Source organism: Perca fluviatilis, chromosome 12 (assembly GCF_010015445.1).
Source record: "Perca fluviatilis chromosome 12, GENO_Pfluv_1.0, whole genome shotgun sequence".
Lineage (NCBI taxonomy): Eukaryota > Metazoa > Chordata > Actinopteri > Perciformes > Percidae > Perca > Perca fluviatilis.
This window is the reverse complement of record NC_053123.1, coordinates 5520715-5539826: the sequence shown is the minus strand read 5'-3', so window position 1 is coordinate 5539826 and position 19112 is coordinate 5520715. Positions and strand designations below refer to the sequence as shown.

Here is a 19112-nt window from a genome sequence, read left to right as displayed (position 1 = left end):
GCTCGCCGTCCACTCAAAACGTAACGTTAGCCTACTACTCTTTGGCCGGCTCGCAAGCCCAAACAAGTGTGTGCGGCGTGCCTGTTGTTTTGTTTCCGGTCTAGCTAGATCCGGTGTGGTGTTGTAGTTTTTCTAACGTTACTAGTTGTTGCAACAGCGTGTGAAAAAAACTACAAAGTTTTCTAGACCAAAAAGAACATTAATCTCCAAATAAAAAATTGACGCTGTTAAAATGGGTTTGCCTTAACACTGTTAATAACGCGTTTTAACTGACAGCACTAACTTTTACTATTACTTTAAGTTAAATTTTCAATGCAGGATTTTTACAGTGTGGTGTTAGTACTTTTACTTAAGTAAAGGATCTGAATACTTCATTCCACCGCTGCTGGTTTCAGGATCAAATTGGATAACATAGTTTGGAGTTTAGAGAAAGTCGGCTCATTAAAGGATCATGGTAAACAAAAGAAGAAGGCAACCAAACGTTAAAAGAACAACCAAGAGCAAAGGAGCAAGTCAAGTCCTGGCCCTTTGTTTTCCAACGTTGCTGTCAGTCTGTATTTCATTAAAAACTACAGCTTTTAACAAGACACTTTGTTTTAGACACGCTATTGTTCAAGGAGAACAGCTTTGGATCAATTACTTCAGTATTTAGTTCAATGCCTCCGCCTGTCCACATGTGATAGTTTAAGGAAGGGAGATGGATGAGATGAGCAACACATGCAGATGTTACCTAATTCTCTACATATGCTGTGGCTTTTCTTCTGGAAGTGCATGGCACTAAGTATAAACTGTGTGTGTGTGTGTGTGTGTGTGTGTGTGTGTGTGTGTGTGTGTGTTTGTGTGTGTTTGTGTGTGTGATGTCATTGCAGTTGACCATGTGCTTGTATTTACCGTGCTATAATCCAATACCGGCCATGAGCAAATGCAGATGGGGCAGCCAATAGCCACTGACCTCACAACTAAACACACACGTACAGTACAGAGATGTGCAGGTGTGTATTTTTTTTTTTTTTTATCTTCATGCATATTCATTATTGCCTATGTTTGTACATCACTTATGGAAAGTGATTATGTTCGGGCTTGACTGCGTGAAAGTTAACACCATGACTTCAAATTTAACAAAAGCATTAAAGTTCAATCATTTCAAACTGCATTTCAAATGCTTCACAGGACTACTCCAGTAGAAACAGTGGTGACCTATTTCCACATTGAAAAAACAGGGGTGTCAAACATACGGCCCAAGGGCCAGAATCGGCCCACCAAAGGGTCCAATCTGGCCCACTGGATGACTTTGCAAAGTAAGAAATTTGAAGACAATTGAAAGTTTTCAATATTCCCATTTGTCCACCGGCGCTTGCGCTGTCCCAAAAAGAGAAGCAGGTTACGCTATGATAGATCCCACATGCTTACTGTACATGCATGCTACACACTGTAAAGCACATGTTAGCTACTGTTCATGCAGGAGCCGTCGTGGAAAATAGACACAGTGTCGTGTTTTCCCCTTAAAAGTTGACCAGTTCCTATTTTTACACAGAGGTAGCCTAAATTGGAACCCAGTGTTCTTGGTGTATTCACAGCATCTTTCAGTGCTCAGGGAATACAATGTTCAGCGCCACTATCAGACTCACTTTCTTTTCCAGTTGAAAACTGAGACATATTGTTAAAATTGCATTTATTTTTCTTAAGATATCTCAGGCTGTTCATCATCTGTTTTGTAAATAGATTGTTCATTATGTACTTTTTCCCCCTTTACACTAACAGAAAGGGACAAATTTAGAGTTGTTATTAATCGGTTATGATGCAATGGTTTTACTGGTCTGGCCCACTGGAGATCTAATTGGGCCGTAGGTGGCCCATCAACTCAAATAAGTTTGACACCCCTGACCTAGAACATCCAACCAACATTTTAAACCGTTTCTGCAGCATAATCCACTTCTCCACTGTCCATTACTGTGCTTTGCAGGTGGCAAACTATCATGTTTACCAAAATATTGCTAAATACACATCTTCCTTTTATACTACTTGCTAGCAAGGGTAGCTGTTTACCTCTCACTGGCAAACATACTGTAGCTGCATGCTGCAAAGCATTCAGCTCCACCTTAAAGTTAGCGTAAAGAGGCTGAGTCTTTGATATTCAAAACATTGGTTTCAGGTTGAATATTCCTTAATATAATTGTCTAAACATTTTGGCACACACTGAACCGCTGATTCCCCAGCAGGCACCTGGCACCACAAAGTAGAAATGAAAGGGCAAGAAATGTCACAATAAGTGTCTAAAGGTCATTTAAGAGACAAGTCTTTCGGCATCTTACCTTGCTCCCTGGAAATGTCTGGCTTGTACCAGAACTTGGACGTGTCTTGGACAAACTTGACATTCAGCCTGCTCTCAGGACTTCCGTCTGCAACAAAAAACAAAAGAATGTCACAGAAAGGGAGAGAAACAGAGAGGGACTCCTTTTCATGTCACTCCAGATGATGGCCTTACCGGGCATATTGAACCTTGAGAAGTCAGAGAGGGTGTGGAAGTAGCTGGGCGTGCTTGCTCCACTCATCGGGGACATTATCTTCCCGTTCAGTGTGCCATAGGACAGTGCTCCGTTTGGTCTATCGCCGCTCGACATGCGCCTCTTCTCTGGAAGCTGGGGCTGGAAACCGGGGGCGGGGCTGCCCTGTCGGAAGCCTACACCCATCCCCGTCAACCCCCCGTCCTGGTAGCCTGCAGGCGAGATGGGGAAGGAGGGAGTGGGTGGTCCCTGGTAGCCTGAGGAGCTGCTCTGTCGCGACAGGTTCCCGTGTCTCTCATCTGGGGTGGTGTAACCGCTGTGCATGGGGTGACGGTCCAGACTGGGGCTTCTCTGGGACACCTGTGATACAGAGGTGGAAAGAAACAAATTACAATTACTCACGTTACTGTAACTGTAATAGGGCTGGGACGATATGCTTTTGTCCCGATTCGATTCTTTCACAATACATAGGTACCAATTTGATTTGTATTGTGATTTTTAATTTACTGCGATTCTAGACGTATTGCGGTTCGATAGCATCGAGTATTGCAATTTTCCTTTTCTTCTTTAACAAAAACAGAAGTTGAATAATGCACTTCTAGAGACAATATATCACGAGACGTTTCTAAAAACTGACTGTTTTCTAAGAAGAATGCACAAAACATGAAACAAACATGCTGTACCGTATGAACAGAAAATATTTAGGTGAATCATTGGTTAAAAAAATACATACAAAAATATTGATTCTGGGAAGAAAAGAAAAAATCGATTTTAAAAATCTTTGCAAAGAAAATCACGACACCTACGATTTTCGATGCCCCCTCTCCCCACCCCCAAACTGTAACATTACTGTTTTTCTGTACTTCTACTTTTTAAAGTAGTTTTTAAAATCTGTACTTTAACTTTTTCTCAAGTACGTTTTGTTTAAAATATTGTACTTCGCTTCATTTCAAATCACATCCATTACTAAGTAAAAAAATAAGTAAAATGTAAATAAATAAAATGTAAATAAAAAAATGCAAGGAAAAAAAATGGAGCCCCAGAAACTACTGCAGGGAATGATGGGTCGTTTGTGTTCTCTAACCCTAAAATCACAAGAAGGAATTAAGAGACGGTTTGTGGATATTTGGCCTGGATTTACTATCAATGAATCATTGATGAAATAAACACAACACGAATAAAAAATAAAAAAAATAAAAATAAATAAATAAATTTTAAAAAAATTTAAAAATAAAATCACAAGAAGGATGGAGACGGACAAGTCCGACACCAGTGGTGCTGACCAAGCTAAAAGCCAAACCTGGTTGAATTCTGCTGAAGTTGAACTCAAAGGAAAAATGACACATCATACCTCCCTAAATGTTTTAAATGTCCTTTGTCGACATGTTCCTTTACTGTTAAAAAGGTAACTAAGTAACCTTTACTCTGAGTACATTTTAAATGAGCTACTTTTTACTTTTACTTGAGAAGGTTTTTATACATTTTATGCAATTTTACTTGTACTTAAGTGAGAGTTTATCAAAGTAATAGTACTTCTACTTTACAGGGTTTCCCCCAGAAAAGTTTAGGCTGGTGGCAGCTTTGATGTAGAGACCAATAGTTTCTGTGATAACAGAATCATGGACGGAATCACGAAATTGAGAACTTAAAGAAGCTGTAAGACAGATTTCATAGGGTTCTACATTAAGTCAGTGCTAAAAGCTAACTGGAGATTTGAAAATATGACTACGTCTAAATTTCCAACTGAGCCGCTCCACTGTAACTGTAAAAAGTTACAGTTAAAGTGTGAGATGTTTTAAAAAACGTCTTAAAAATACATAAAAACACAAAAAAAGTCATTCCCATTGGTTTAGGCCTGGTGGGGGGCAACTTAGGCCCGGTGGGCCACCAGGCCTGCAATACACTGGGGTAAACTCTGGTAGAACATTTTTGTACTCTTTCCACCTCTACCTGCGATACAGATGGGTGACGGCCCAGAACCGGACTTCCTTGGTGGGTGAGAGATGGCTGTCGGCTGAGCACGGGGCTGCTCTGCATGGGCTGGCCCAGGGACGGCTGTCTGCTGAGAACCGGGCTCCGCTGACACGCCTGTCCCAAAGAGGGCTGTCTGCTGAGGACCGGGCTGCTCTGAGCGCCCTGAGATAGGCGGCGACCAAGGATGGGACTGCCACTGAGACCCACCATGCCCACATCAAAGCCATTAGCCGGCGCCGTGTGATGGCCCACGATAGAACCATCCTGATTGGCACACGGGCGCTGCTGGATGACAGGGTTGTAGGGGGCTCCGAGGATGTTGGTCCGGTGCTGTTCATGGGGACTTCCACTTCTGAGCGTTGTCTGGGAGGGTTCGGAGGTGGGCGGACTGCGATCTGAGGCCACAGAGCCCCCCAGCAGGGTGTTGGGACCAAGGTAGGATAGTGTAGGGGTAGTAGTGCCAAGGTAGGAAGAGGTGGGAGAGTTGGAATCCAGGTAGGAAGAGGTGGGGGTATTCAGGGCTTGGTATGAGGGGGTGCGAGTGGGGTAGGCACTCTCTGTAGCCTGGGAGCGGAAGCCTGAATCAGACGCGGGTTGGGACGGAGTGCTAACGCTGCTCTCTGCTACGGGGCGATCACTGGAAGAGAATTGGAAAGATTTATGAAGTTTTTTACACACATAAAACTGTTTATTTGGATGCTAGACTTTGCAGATTAAAAAGCATGAGTAGAAAGTGAAAATAGTAATTACAAAAATGAGAAATTGACAGGGTAGGCCCCATGTCCTTGCAAAGAAGGAGCCACCCATGGCTCCAAACCACAAGTCTTTATTTTCAAACGCATCACTGGAGCTTCTGCGCACAAATGTGACTGGATTTTTTAACCTTTATTTATTCAGGGAAGGTTCACTGAGAGGCAGCCTCTCTTTTGCATTTAGTAAACACAGCCATGCTGAGAAATACAGAGAGAGTTTTGTGAAGCTGAAAGGCTTAATTATCTTTGGATCGTCTCGTTTGGCGATGGCTTGAATGTAATGGACGTTCATTAATATAAAATAGTCATGCACAATAGCTCTAACAAATTGACTAATTTTCCAGTTAAAGATCTGGCTTAGGACCAAAGTAAAAGAGCATTGTTTATGTGTCTCACCCCTGTGAGATCTGGATGGGGCTGCTGCTGGACAAAGGTGGGTTCAGCGTGTGGGAGGAGGGACTTGGACTTCTCTGCTGGCCTGTAGTCTCTCCCGGTGGGCTAAGGCTCCGAGTCGACGTGGGCTGCTCACCGCCTGCCGACATCGCCACAGACTCTACATAGCTTCTTGGTGCTGCATGAGAGAGAGAAATAAAGGTTCTCTGTGAGCCACACATTTTTGTTTCTGCTTTCCTGTCTGTATTTGTTATTCCCTTTAGCTCTGTAGCATTGTAGTTGTGTGATAGAGATAGTATGCCCCCCACCTCCCCCCCCAAAAAAAGAAAACTGTGAAAACAGAGTGGCACAAGATGGATAGGCCTGAAATAGTGTATACTGCCATGAGAGTGGTTTGGCTTTTCCAGACAAGAAATTAAAACAGAAATGGTTCGGCCACACATGATATGTAGGTGGACTACATCCAAGCCATAGGTAGAGACAAATGGAGTGGAGGAGATTAAAACGTTGAATGTCGATGATGATCTGTGGCGTTACAGCAGTAATCTTACCTTCCTCACCCTCACTGCTCTCATCATCTGTGGAGCATCATTGGAGATAATCCAGAGAAACAGAATCATGTAAAGGAACAGAGGTACAGCAAGGGAGCTTTTTTTCTGTGCCACACTCATTCAATTTGGTGTGTGTGTGTGTGTGTGTATAGAGAGCCGAAGTCACGCCCCTTCCAGTGGACCTCACGGGACCTTAATTCGGGAAAAATATGAACGGTAGTGAACGGGGAGAGGCAAATTATTTTTTGATCCCGTTTGAATTGAGCCATGGATTACACATATGATGTTCGTCAATTTAAAACATAATTTTTCAACCGAAGAAAGTCTCACTTATCCGTAGGTTTGTCATATGACCACTTAGTTTAGTGTGAAACTGCTCAGTGAACTACATCTCTCGTCTCACACAATCTACGTCACCTAGCTTGATGCTCAAGTTGCTCGCTAGCTAGCTAGCTTAACTCTGTTCCACAATACATGTAACGTTATCTTACCTGCTGTGTTTTATCCAGTGAAGTGTTTTCAGCAGATAAGCAAAAGAACAAGCGAGATCCTCTTCTCATTAGAGTAACGTTACATCCCCGGTACGATACACACAGACATGGTAGCCTCAGCCAGACATCATCCATGCAACTTTGAAGTGTGTAGTCTTTCTACTTACATGTTTTCACAGTCTTATACTTCAACAGTTTAACAATAAACTGAAACTTTCTTCGGTTGAAAAATCATCTTTTAAATTGACAAACATCATATTTGTAATCCATGGCTCAATTCAAACGGGATCAAAAAATAAGTTATTATCTCTCCATTGACTCTCGGTCATATTTATTCGGCCCATTGGTCGAAAGTAGAAGGGCGTGACTTTGGCTCTCTATTACAGGGAATGTCAACGGAACTCAATACTACTAAAGATTCTCCATAACTAAAGACGGTAACCTAAATGGCCGTGGCCTCATTTAAAGTTTAGTGAACGTTATGTGGATGGATAAAAAGTTATATTCGCATAGATTTACATTTTCTTTTTCTAATATTAGCTATTTACACATCTAAAAGGCATATTTAGCATTACAAAAAATTGTTTGGTATGAAGTTATGTGAACGTTAGTTGCCAGATCTGGCGAGAGTTTGGTCCTGAGACAGAAACAGGTCTCAAACAAGGGATGTGTCCGTCTGAAAAATTGCCATTTTAGTGTCAGAATGTTCGGGAGATATGTGGTTTGTAAAAAATGGATCTAATATTTGCTTTGGTGACGATGGGGCAAAAGAATCGGTCATAATCTGTTTACACGTTCACTTCTCCCAATGGAATCAACAGACTCAGGACCTGCCACTAGTCTCCTAAAGTGACGCAGATACAGGAAATGACACGGTTCCAAACCATCTCTGATAATACTAGCCATCAGTTGTACACACAAAGAGAGTGTATTTTGAGAGAGGTTAGCGGTTGCCAAGCTTGTTGGGTTGGTACACTAGCTGCTCCAACCATTATATGAATTTCATTACATTTTTGTGTTTCTCAGCTGATCATACTTAAACAAATAAAGCCCTTCTTTTATAGAAAAAATGCGGATGTAAACAAACATTTTTAGCAGCATTATAAAAGAATAACTACTTGGATTTAGTTAGTTTCAATAATGAAGTGAGCGTTCCAACCAACCTGAGCCTGTTTGATGGAGCACGATGTCTGCTGGGTTGTGGGGCTTCAGACCCAGGGCTGACAGTGGAGTCTTGGCAAGACCAGGGGGGGACCGACCTGAAGAGGAGGGGACACTTATCACCACGCAGAATCATACATCACTGACATCTTGACAGCTGCTACCTGTTGACACAGTCTAACAATCGTTTATCTTTTTGCTTTGTTTTTAAGAAAAATTATTAAATCAGAAAATGATGCCAGAGTGTACAAAAACAACCAACAAATCATTATCAGTATTTCTGTAAGGCCTGCTGTATATTCTTGTACAGGGGTCTTCAACGTTTTCTAGGCCAAGGACCCCTTAGCTGAAAAGGAGACTGAGCAGGGACCACTAACTATATATAGTATTTTAATTGTATAAAATTGAGTTGTAACTTAAACTGGGCCAACAATAAAGTGTAGGGCACCCTAAAAATGTTTTATGGTGCATACAATACTAAGATTTAAAATACAAATTATTATATGGCATATTTATATATTCATACATCATGTTTTAATGTTAAAATATGGCACAGTGAATCCTTAGGCTTAACTGTATCTGTGGAAGGCTACCTTAACTATAGGCCAGTAAGCCTATCATCAATGTTGTGTAGAAAAAAATGTAATGTAATAATATGTTGGATTTGTGTACATTTTCAGAGATTTCCCTTTTTTTTTTTTTTAACCATCAAAACAATAATTTGGTCCCCCCCCCCCCTCCTCCCTGCAGCAACTGTAAGGACCGCCTAGAGGTCCTGGACCCCTTGTTGAAGATCTCTGTTCTTATATATAATACACAGGTAAACAGCTGTCAAGACAACACGGCATCAACACAGCTTAACACACAGGAGCAGCATGTTCAGAGGGGTGCGCTCATGCTCTGATAGAGGGGCCAAACATGCATGGGACTGATCACCGGGTGACACACTGGCAGTGACACCCCCTCACTCTGCCAACAGCAGAATAAGGTGTGTGTCAAACACAAGCAGAGCTGGGTCAAACTGAACAAAGGGGACTTGGTTCCCCAGGAACTCGTCATGTTACAGGAGAATGTAGTTTGCTATCCTTAGTTGTTGATCTTTTACATTTGTGAGTAGGGATGTAACGATACACTCAACTCACGATTTAATACACGATTTTAAGTTTAAGATACAATTCGCTTGGGCGCCTGGGTAGCTCACCGTGCGCCCATATATATATATGTATATATATATCGACACAGCGACTGCAGGTTCGACTCCGACCTGTGGCCCTTTGCTGCATGTCATTCCCCCTCTTTCTTCCCTTTAATGTCTTCAGCTGTCCTAAAATGCCCCAAAAGTAATCTTAAAAAAAAAAGATACGATTCAGTTTTTTTAACAGAATGAGCTGCAGACAAATGACTGAGATGTGTCCTCTTATCAAAAGTGCAACTGAAATTGTATTTTATCTTAACCTTCCTGTTGTCCTCGGGGTCAATTTTGACCCATTTTTATAATGTTTCTCTATAAGAAATTTGGGTTTCTTTAAACCAAATTGTCAAAAAAATTTTTTTAATTTTGACCCAGAAAAACAGAAAGTTGCATGGTCGATGTGAAGACAACACAAGGGTTAAATAACAAACATTAAATAAATGTTTTTTTTAAATTATAATTATTATTAATTTTTAAAACAAATGCCACATCAAAATAACTAAAGTAACTAAAATAAATAAACTAAGAAGACGTAGTGACGTCTGAAGTCAAACAAATGAAATCAAAAGTAGGTTACACCTGTTGTAATCTTTACACATTTATAGATTTTTAACCGATTCACACTGCATCGTTACATCCCTATTTGCGAGTTTTATAGACTCTTAGTTTGTTATAGTTGTACATTAGCAACGCTAACATCCCTACAGTATATGCCTTTGAATCACATGTTGCCACTGAGTCATTACCGTCCATGTAAGAACATGCACTTTGACACAGTCTCTGCTACATTAGCACCAGAGGGAAGGATGAAGGAGTAGAGTGTGTCGTCACAAGACACTACTGTCATTACTAGAAACATCCTAACTGTGAATGTGCTTTCATTCAAGGTGACTCTTTCCACTTCACAAATCTGTCTTGCACCATTAGTCTTCGTTTAACAATGCCAACCACTCCTTTATTCCCCTCCAGCGTAAACACCAAAAATCATGTGGAGTTAGAAAAAAACCTCATGTGATAACAATAAGAATCACAAAGTAAGTTTTCACTTGCAAGGAATTTGCCTTGGTGTGTTTGGTGCATACAGCAAACATAATATAACAAACACATAACGAACACATACTGTATTGCTAGCACAATTAACCAAAGGACAAGACATAAGTGGCTGGGTAATACGACTGTTGGGGGCAGGCAGGGTGATGGTTGTGGTGAAACAAGGCAGCAACAGGAACCCATACACAAGATGACAACAGCAACACAGAGAGCAGCAGCGGCTGGGAGAGTGGAAGCATGTATCTGTGCTGTTCATGGATGTGTCTATGGCTACATCTACACTAGTACGCTTTTATTTTTAAGCAGCGTTTTGAGACAAAAACGATCTCCGTCCACACAAGAGTTGTAGCTCCAGTAGCAGAGCTAATCTCGGTCCATATTAACACAACTCATATCGCATGACCATTGGCATACACTGGCATGCCGGTTTAAACAGCAAGCAGATTGTCTGACGTTACTCTGTCTGCAGTTAGTCTATATCCATGACATTCCACTTCCGGGATTGCTCCGGTGCCGCCGGAAATTCTGCCGTTTGTACTTCTTTTCGGCCAGATGTCTGTTACCTTCCGCTCCGGTGGATTTCTGAGGACTATGGTTAACTGCTCCTCAGATCTCTGCAGGGTAAATCCAGACAGCTAGCTAGACTATCTGTCCAATCAGAGTTTTCTGTTGCACGACTAAAACTACTTTTGAACGTACACATGTTCCACCAAAACAAGTTCCTTCCCGAGGCTATTTTGCCGCGGCACTGCGGCTCCGTGTGGTGCTTAGCGCCGCCCAACACGATTGTGATTGGTTTAAAGAAATGCCAATAAACCAGAGCACGTTTTTCTCCCAGACCCTCCTCTGCAGCGTGGAGGAGAGTCTAAAGGGTCTAAAAAATCATGGATGTATAAGTTGAAAATATAGAAAATACTTTGGAGAAAGAACAACAATGGTGAAAAGTAAGAGCAGAGATTTATTAGCTTGGACCGACGACGAGGTGGAACTGTTACTGAAAGGTAAGTCTACCGAACCGATAATACTGACTGATGTGCATCATTGTTCATTCACGGGATTCTTCCAGTGCCGCCAGAAGTTCCGCCAGACGTCCCTCATTTCGTCCGGATTTCCGTCGCCTTACACTTTCTTTGTTTTGGCATTCTAAACTCCGGTCTATTCGGGAAACATCCTCTGAGCTAGAACCGACAATCAAATTATGTTTTTCTTTTTTTTGAGTAATATTCTCATCACACACTTGACAGCGATTTTAATTCCAGAGCTTGCCTTCCTTCGTACACATGTTCCACCAAAACAAGTTCCCTACCGAGGCTATTTTGCAGAGGCACCGTTGCTGCGTCCAGCGCTTAGTGCCGCCCAAGACGATTGTGATTGGTTTGAAGAAATGCCAATAAACCGGAGCACGTTTTTCTCCTATCAGGAATGTTGTGTGGGAGGGCCAGACCCTCCTCCGCAGAGCTGTGGAGATAGGTCTGGCAATGCGAGACTAAAAAGCAACCCCCAGTTTTAATACCAAAACGGGGTCAGCAGTGTGTAAAATGTCTCCGTTTTAAGGACGCGAGGCGCAAACCTAGCAAAAGATATGCGTTTATTAAACCAATCAAAGCGGAGTAGTGTAGATGTAGCCTATGGAGTGTTTGTGTCTGTGCGGTTTGACACTGAGGGTAATTTCTGACTATGTCAATTCATGAAAGAGGAAGTTATGACCTGTTTTTGAACCACATGTATCTCTCTGAGACTTGCAGCTTGTTTACTGTTGAATATGTCTGACGTGTATGGGTGTGTCCATTGTGTTGCCGGTGCTGCTCTCGTGTGGCTCCCATGCCAAAGCAGTGCAGAACTGTGATAAGTGAAGGATAAAGCTCACTCGGGCAGAGGGAAGGGGCAGGGATTGGGGGATTGGGGATCCATTTGGCTGACGTTGTGGGACAGTGGAACTCCGGTAGAGAGACGTGCATCCTCTACTTACCAAAGAATCCAAATCAATTCTTTGTACTTGCAACCTAGATGCCTCACATTTAATTGTGGGTGGTGTGTGTCGGACAGGCTAAGTGAACAGTTGGGAATGTGATTTAAGGGACACACTAATGAAGATGACGGTGCAATGGGTAGTAAAGTAAGTAAATCCGGTGTCACATGCACTAAATAATTAGCTAACCATGCACCTTTTAACCTTTTAAGTTTCGCAAATAACTGCAAAACTAATCTCAGTTAACTGAGGACAGTTAACTACAGTTGGTGCTCAGCTGAGAAAAAGAGAATCTGGTTTTGAGGGTTTTTTAAAAACCCAAACAATGAAGGGCCTCACATATTTTCTCACAAATGCATATCCAATGCAACAATGGGATCTTAATTTCAGTTCAAGATTATATGTTAATATATGAAAAGGTAACCACTCAGCGTCACTGCGTACGCAATGTTCCCCCTATGAGGGGAGGGAGGGATGTTATGCCCGCAGAGCGGGTGTTAAAAATATGGTGTGAGTTTTTATGACTAACTTTTATGGGTGTGCCCCGGGGGAGATAGGCAAGAGGACTGGATGAAGTCATTGGTCGAGCTGGCAAACGACGCGTTACCTAATACACAACTCTTGTTTTAGCGTGGTGGTGTATGCGAGACTGAGAGAGGGGGTTGGGAGAGGGCAGGATGTGGAGATGGGTGTATGTGTGTATGTCTATCTTTATCTTTTCTATTTTCTGGACTTGAATATCATAAACATGTATTTCCTGTAAGATAAATGTATTTCTTCTTCGAAAAAGAAACAGGCTGGATAGAAAAGTGAGATGAACATTACACCTGATCAAGCAGTAGGCCACACTTGAATCTACACCAAACTGACTTTTTTTTTTTTCTGTCTCTCTTCCCCTTTTTTCTTAGTCTGCGTCTAACTGAATGATGACTGCAGACATTCTTGTGAGAAAAGAAGGAATCAGTCTTTACGAGATGTGGCCGCTCAGGCATTTTGATGAGCCAACACGAGGCCAGAACGCCAGAACGTCCCACTCGTACATTGGAAATGCAGCCCATTTACAATCTGAATGAAAACGAGATGAGGTAATAGTTGGGATATTTTTTTTCACTGCTCGGAATATGTGGTTCCAAATGAAGTAGATAAAGAAATGAATGTAATTCAAGTACCTTGAGTGTTTGCCAATAGTCTTAAAATATGATGGAAAATTTTACACCTCAAGGCTTTTCCTATGGTAAATTCAGTATCTCAAGTTAATCTACATTTCTGTTGTAAAAAAAAAAAGACATTCATAAATTATTAAATATTATTAAATTAAGCCATTTTAGAATAAGTGTAAGCACACAAATCTCAAGATTAATTTCACAATAAGGATGATACCATAGAGACAGAGCACATTTAAGTCCGGTCCCCACCGGAGGGGAAAACAACTCTCCGCTCTCCATTGACTTGTATTGCGTGATGGTGCCTCCTTGTCAATTCCCTCTGCTAGCAAACAACAGAAAAAGATCTGTAAGCTGCTGTGTAATAGGAGGGTAACGAACCCATAACTAAAGTTTTTATAAACTGCCGAACCAAAAAACCTAGCTTTTAGGAAGATAAAACTGGATACAGATGTAAGGAATCAGGAGGAAGAATGGGAAGACTGTGGTATCCTGACACTAAGCTAACGTTATGTGTAAATAACCAAATGTCAGCTTTAGGCTAATTATCTGTAAGTTAAGCTAAAACATTTTGATACATGGATGATAAATCAGAAAACTACGTAGCATTGTGTTTGCAAGTGCCTTAGCTTGCTAACACATAGCTAACTTTTGCTTACTAAGAGCTAACTTGTCCTCTCTGCTGGACATAGATAGCTAAAACAATCCTTTGAAATGCTTAAATCTGATGTTTTTAGCTAGCTACATGTACAGGCACTTTGTCAGCATTTCGGCAAACTATCGTATATTGTGGCTCTGATTGTTTTCCCCCTGGTAGGCTGCTCTGTCTCTATTGTCAAATACAAACTTCAGTTAAGATTTGATATAAATTGTGTTCTCATTTTGAATATCTACAGTAACTGGGCCTGAGCTCCACAGTGCCGTCTGTCAGCCGGAGGGGGGACTTACACAGGTTGAAGTAAGGGGTTTGCGGCGAGATGGGGAAGGCAGGGGTTTGGGGAAACACCTCACCACCAACTACGGGTGTAGGACTGATGGGGCCACCGTCCATCTCCTCGAAGGCCTCACGGTAGCTGTGCATGTGTCTCTGAGGAGCAGGTGAAAAACACATGTCAATGTACAAAGAAAAAAAAAAGGCGGGAAAACGTGTTCCAAAATGTACGCTCTTTACCTCCTTAGGCCGTCCTCCGGGGTTCATCGCTATGGCGTTGACAAACTCTGGAGAAACACAGCGGACAGGTGACCGAAGTGGGACGTCAGGAGAGGGATCGTCCTCAGGACCATTCTGGTAATGGCCGTCACTGGCGATGCGATGGCGGGGCAGAGTTGCTGGCTCGTCCAAAGACACGGCACGGGCCTGGACACCTGAGATGACACGCGAGGGGAGTGTTACAATTCAGCGAGGGGCGGGTCGCTGCTGCTCCACTGCACCGCTTTCCTCCAGCAATGCCACCACTGTCATCAGAGGTTAATGGTCGTCAGCCACTGTGAATGCTCACTGCACAGGCCAGACAGAAGGCTGTGGCTCTTCAAACTTTTGAATTTAACATGCACACACACGAGGTTAATGAAGGGTTAGCTGCTGATCAAACTGAAGCCCATTAAGTCGTGAAATCTAATTCATTAATAAACCCACTCCGTGATATCCCTAACAAAACACACAAACTGCTGTAAGTGTTTCAAAGTTTATGGAAATTCTTGACCTTGGAAATATGTTACATAAAGTGACATACACCGCTTCTAGCATCAGCTCAAACTACGCAACTACTTTTTGGAATGCAAGGAGGAAAATGTTCTTTTACACAAATTCTTTTTTGATACACTGGTGCAAGCTGTATGTTTGTTATCCAATGTGTCAATGTGGCCAGATCTGGCTGAACCTCAAAGCAGTCAGTAAGCTCATTTCAGTTAATCTGGTTTGAACTGAGGGAGAGAGAGAGAGAGAGAGAGAGAGAGAGAGAGAGAGAGAAAGAGAGAAGAGAGAAAGCTACCAGCATAAAACAAACAGGATTTGGATTAAGAGTTTTATGCTTAATAGGCGATGCCATTGACTGGCGGGTGGAGGTAGCAAAGCATGAAATGCTGGCCAAAGCTGCAATGTGAAAGCCGATCACTGGCTGCCCTGTGCTTTGGAACAAGATGAAGGTTAATAGGGAGAATGAGGAAAGTACAATAGGTTTAAGAAACAAGTGGGGAAAATTGGGGATAATAAATCCTGTGGTGTTGTTTGTGCCGAGGCAGATTACCCTCTGGGGTTTCTAACTGTTACTTTCTTGGTGCTTCAAATTCTGTCACTGTAACAGTCGGATGAATAATATGTTTGATAAATCTGGGGTTTCTTTCTTAGAGTTCCCCCTTCCAAGGGGGAATGATCTCACAGAGAAACTGAAAACAAACAAGCTGATAGTGACCTTAAAAATGTGACTGACTGTGCCAGTTTGATTGATTTGACTTTTCCACATATGAGAGAAAGACACACAACCCTACGAGCCTGACCGTTATGGAAACGTGACAATATTAATAACCCCTTTCCATCGCTTCACTTTGAAGCGAGGGTGCAAAAACCTGGCCAAATATCTGAGGAGGAAATGAAGCGATAGCAGCTGTGAAAATCCAAACAGTTAAATAGTTAGGAATGAAGTTAGCTGCCATTGCCAACAAAGTATAACATCTGAAGTGTTAAAAAGGAGTGACTTTGAGGTTTCCTTACCTCAAAGTCACCTTCCATGTGTTCTGCATTACCATTATCAGAATATGGTTAATAAATCAATGTACTTAGTATATATGTGCATGTAATATTTCTACCTATTAGAAAGAAATCAATGATAAATAAGTGCAATAGCATTTGTTGGGATGCTTGATTTATCTCCAGCTTAAATAGCTTGGTGTTGGCAGTGTGGTGGTTCAAAAATCTTGAAACTGGCTCCTTTGAAAAGCACGTAGTCAACACCCCCAAACAGAAACACACCCACCGTCGCGCCGAGCCTAGAAACTGAGAGCCAGATGTACCCACGATGCACTGCTCAGCAACCGAGTACTGTCAAACACTGCGCTGTTGCCCTAGCGACGGCTAATGGTTTCCAGGTGGGAAGGCTGGAGATTCTCGAGGACTGACATTTCTCAGCAATTTAAAATCCACTCATCATGTGGATGAGCATGTGGCTGATTCCAAAAACATAAATTTGATAAGTTTTTTTTTTTTTTTTCTTTTAAAAGGGAGGGAAACTAAGGAAGAGGTCATTTAAGGTAAGAGTGAGGAGATTGCATTCTTGGGAAGGTCACTTCAGATCAATAAGAGAACTGTATGTAATCGTTTCTTAATAATCTGGTGTGTGAATACTACTTGTAGAATAGAAACGAAAAACTTCATTCCAGCTCTACAATCCAAGATCTTCTCTGCAACATTTAACTTTGACCTTGTGTTGCATCACTAAAAAACGATATTGCTTTCCGCTGTAAAGAGGCCAGACTGGCCCTTTGACACGCTAGGGCCCTCAACAGAACAAGCCTGTCTACATTGTGGTTGCTGTGTCCCAGTGGACACATACAGCTTTCGTTATGTTTCCAAGTGGGAGTCTGTTCTCTCTCCTAGATTTGGTGTCCTTTGTCTGTCTTTGTAAATCTTCAAAATAGTGTGAGTGAAAAAAGCAGCCTTGAATGAAGCCAGTGTATCCAGGCCTCGGTATTGTTCCCAGAGTTTGGCAAAATGGATCTTGTGACATGCACTCTCCTGGCAAGGGACAGAGCCTCCTTTGTGCCTCCCCTGTCTCGTTCTTGTGAAACTTTAACATTATCCAATCGGGTCTTTTTTTTCCTACGCCACAGTTGAGGTAATTCCCTAACCTTGAGGTTGAAATTTGCAACTCAGAACAAACAGGAATGAAGGGTGAGTATGTATGCAGAGAGGAATTAGTGGTTACATTGATGATGATGATGATGATGATGACAGAGAAAAACATTTTTATGTATGAAAGGGAGAAAGAGAAAGTGCAACAAAAAACGCAATGCGTATCTACAGACGGAGCATTCAATTATTAACCAAGAAATGAGAAAGGATTAAATGCAAAGCAAAGCCCACTGCACTCAAAGGCAAAGTAGATACAGACTTGAACTTGGACTACTTGAAGGAACACTTGAAAAAAAGGACCTTTCCCTTTATTTTTGATTTTTTTTTAAGTGTTCCTTCAGACAGGATGGGAGAACCAACCCGAGAGGGAGTGAGAACGGCGGTGCTCAGACTGAGAAGAGGTCATGCTGGGGATGACACTGTGGACACGAGCCGAGTATTCTGGGTAAACAGATGGATGATGAGAGAAAGAAGAATGATGATGACAAAACTAAAAAGGAAAAAGAAAAACAAGCAACACGAGGTCCCGCCTAGGAAAAGAACAAGAAGGTAACTCACAGATAGTTTCCATGTACTATAAAAACACGCTCAGTCCTGTTGCCAGTTTGGAAAACATACATGCTAAACTATGACTCCCACATAAAAAAACCATAAGTGAGACGGTTTTGTCTTTACGGTCTCAAAACAAGCATTTGGTATTGTGTAATGTGGACAATTGCTCTATATTTAAATGGCAGTAAAGTGAAGTGAGCCGTATTGTTGATTCTAGAAAACCTCTTGCTGGTGTGTGTTATCTGAGGGCTCAGCTATCACACACTGCTTTATGTTGACTTTCTTGCTGCTCTGCAGGATGTCTGATGTACTTATCTTGGGACAGTCAACCTGCTGGACTGGAGAGAACACTTCCTGTTTGAGCCTGAGTGATGGGGACTGATGAGGTGACATTCAGGAAATGAGATCAGGACAGAGCGGTGTTTTTCTGAGACACACTGTGTACAGTGCAGGGCCAGGGGCATCAAAATTACTCTTCAGTACGTGTTCTGTCCTGCATTTTCTGCCACAAAAACAGTGATTACACACAACTGGTACAATGAATAATACCTAGTAAAATGAGCAATATGTTATTCAGAATTTAGCAATGACCATTAAACAAAAGCGTAGTATTGTTGTGTCTACTGGATAATGGATTGGTTGTGGAACTAATAAACCAAATGTAGTGTTTGGGTGCTTCTTGGGAGAAGTCCCAAGACAACAACAGAGTACAACTCTTTAAAATAAAGGAGCCACACAGACCCTAGAAAGGGATTGCATGAACTGTATGTAAAATGAGCTTCCATGACATAACTATGACAAGACAGGCTATATTTATCCATCTCGTCATTAGAGGTGTTGAAATGAATCAAATAATCGATGCATCGAATCATGGACATGGACGATGCTGCATCGATAATCGGCAGGCTCATAATCGATTATTTCTGTTTACAATTTAATGTAGGCTTAACAACATTTCTGTTTACATATTCTGTTATGTTTTGCACATTCAGGAAGTGCCATGTGCTAAGTGCTGTATAGTTTTATGTATCCAATTTATTTAGTATTAGAGCACTGCAGAATGTTTTGTTTTTAAAGCTTGAAAAGCTATGAATTAAATATCCTACATGGCTTTAATAGAAAAATGTATTTTACACATTGTGATGCATCGAGATGCATCGAGATATCGAATTGAATTGAATCGCTGACATGATAATCGTAATCAAATCGGGAGATCAGTGAAGATTCACACCTCTACTCGTCATGCTATGGAAAACTAAATAATGTGGTTTCCTTTTTCTGCGAAGTGTAGTCAGGTAGTCACATATTTGACCTCAGTAGTCTGTCAAATAGATCTTAACGCAAACCTTATGAATGAAATCAAAACATGTTTTAACTTGTTTTCTAGCAGAAGGTTGTATCTAGTAGTATTATTAAAGGGTTGCCATGGGCAAAACCAAAGATAAAATCCAATATTCCCACAGACTGTGCCAATACACTCTTACATTTCATCTTTGTTGGATGTACTGTAGGT

General features: G+C 41.7%; 1 protein-coding gene across 11 annotated transcripts in view; it reads right to left on the bottom strand.

Annotated features, from left to right (window-relative positions):
• tns1b (tensin 1b) overlaps positions 1-19112 on the bottom strand; it is a 247597-nt gene that overhangs the window by 12336 nt on the left and 216149 nt on the right. For 9 of the 11 annotated variants that reach the window (XM_039817480.1, XM_039817472.1, XM_039817471.1 and 6 more), the window contains 8 exons: positions 17408-17488; positions 14372-14565; positions 14149-14287; positions 7829-7924; positions 5627-5801; positions 4455-5115; positions 2486-2864; positions 2313-2399 (listed from right to left, as the gene is read on the bottom strand). In XM_039817480.1, the coding sequence (XP_039673414.1) occupies positions 2313-2399; positions 2486-2864; positions 4455-5115; positions 5627-5801; positions 7829-7924; positions 14149-14287; positions 14372-14565; positions 17408-17488 (1812 nt within the window). The remainder of the gene's footprint in view (positions 1-2312; positions 2400-2485; positions 2865-4454; positions 5116-5626; positions 5802-7828; positions 7925-14148; positions 14288-14371; positions 14566-17407; positions 17489-19112) is intronic. The other 2 variants (XM_039817475.1, XM_039817476.1) reach the window with 2 other exon arrangements.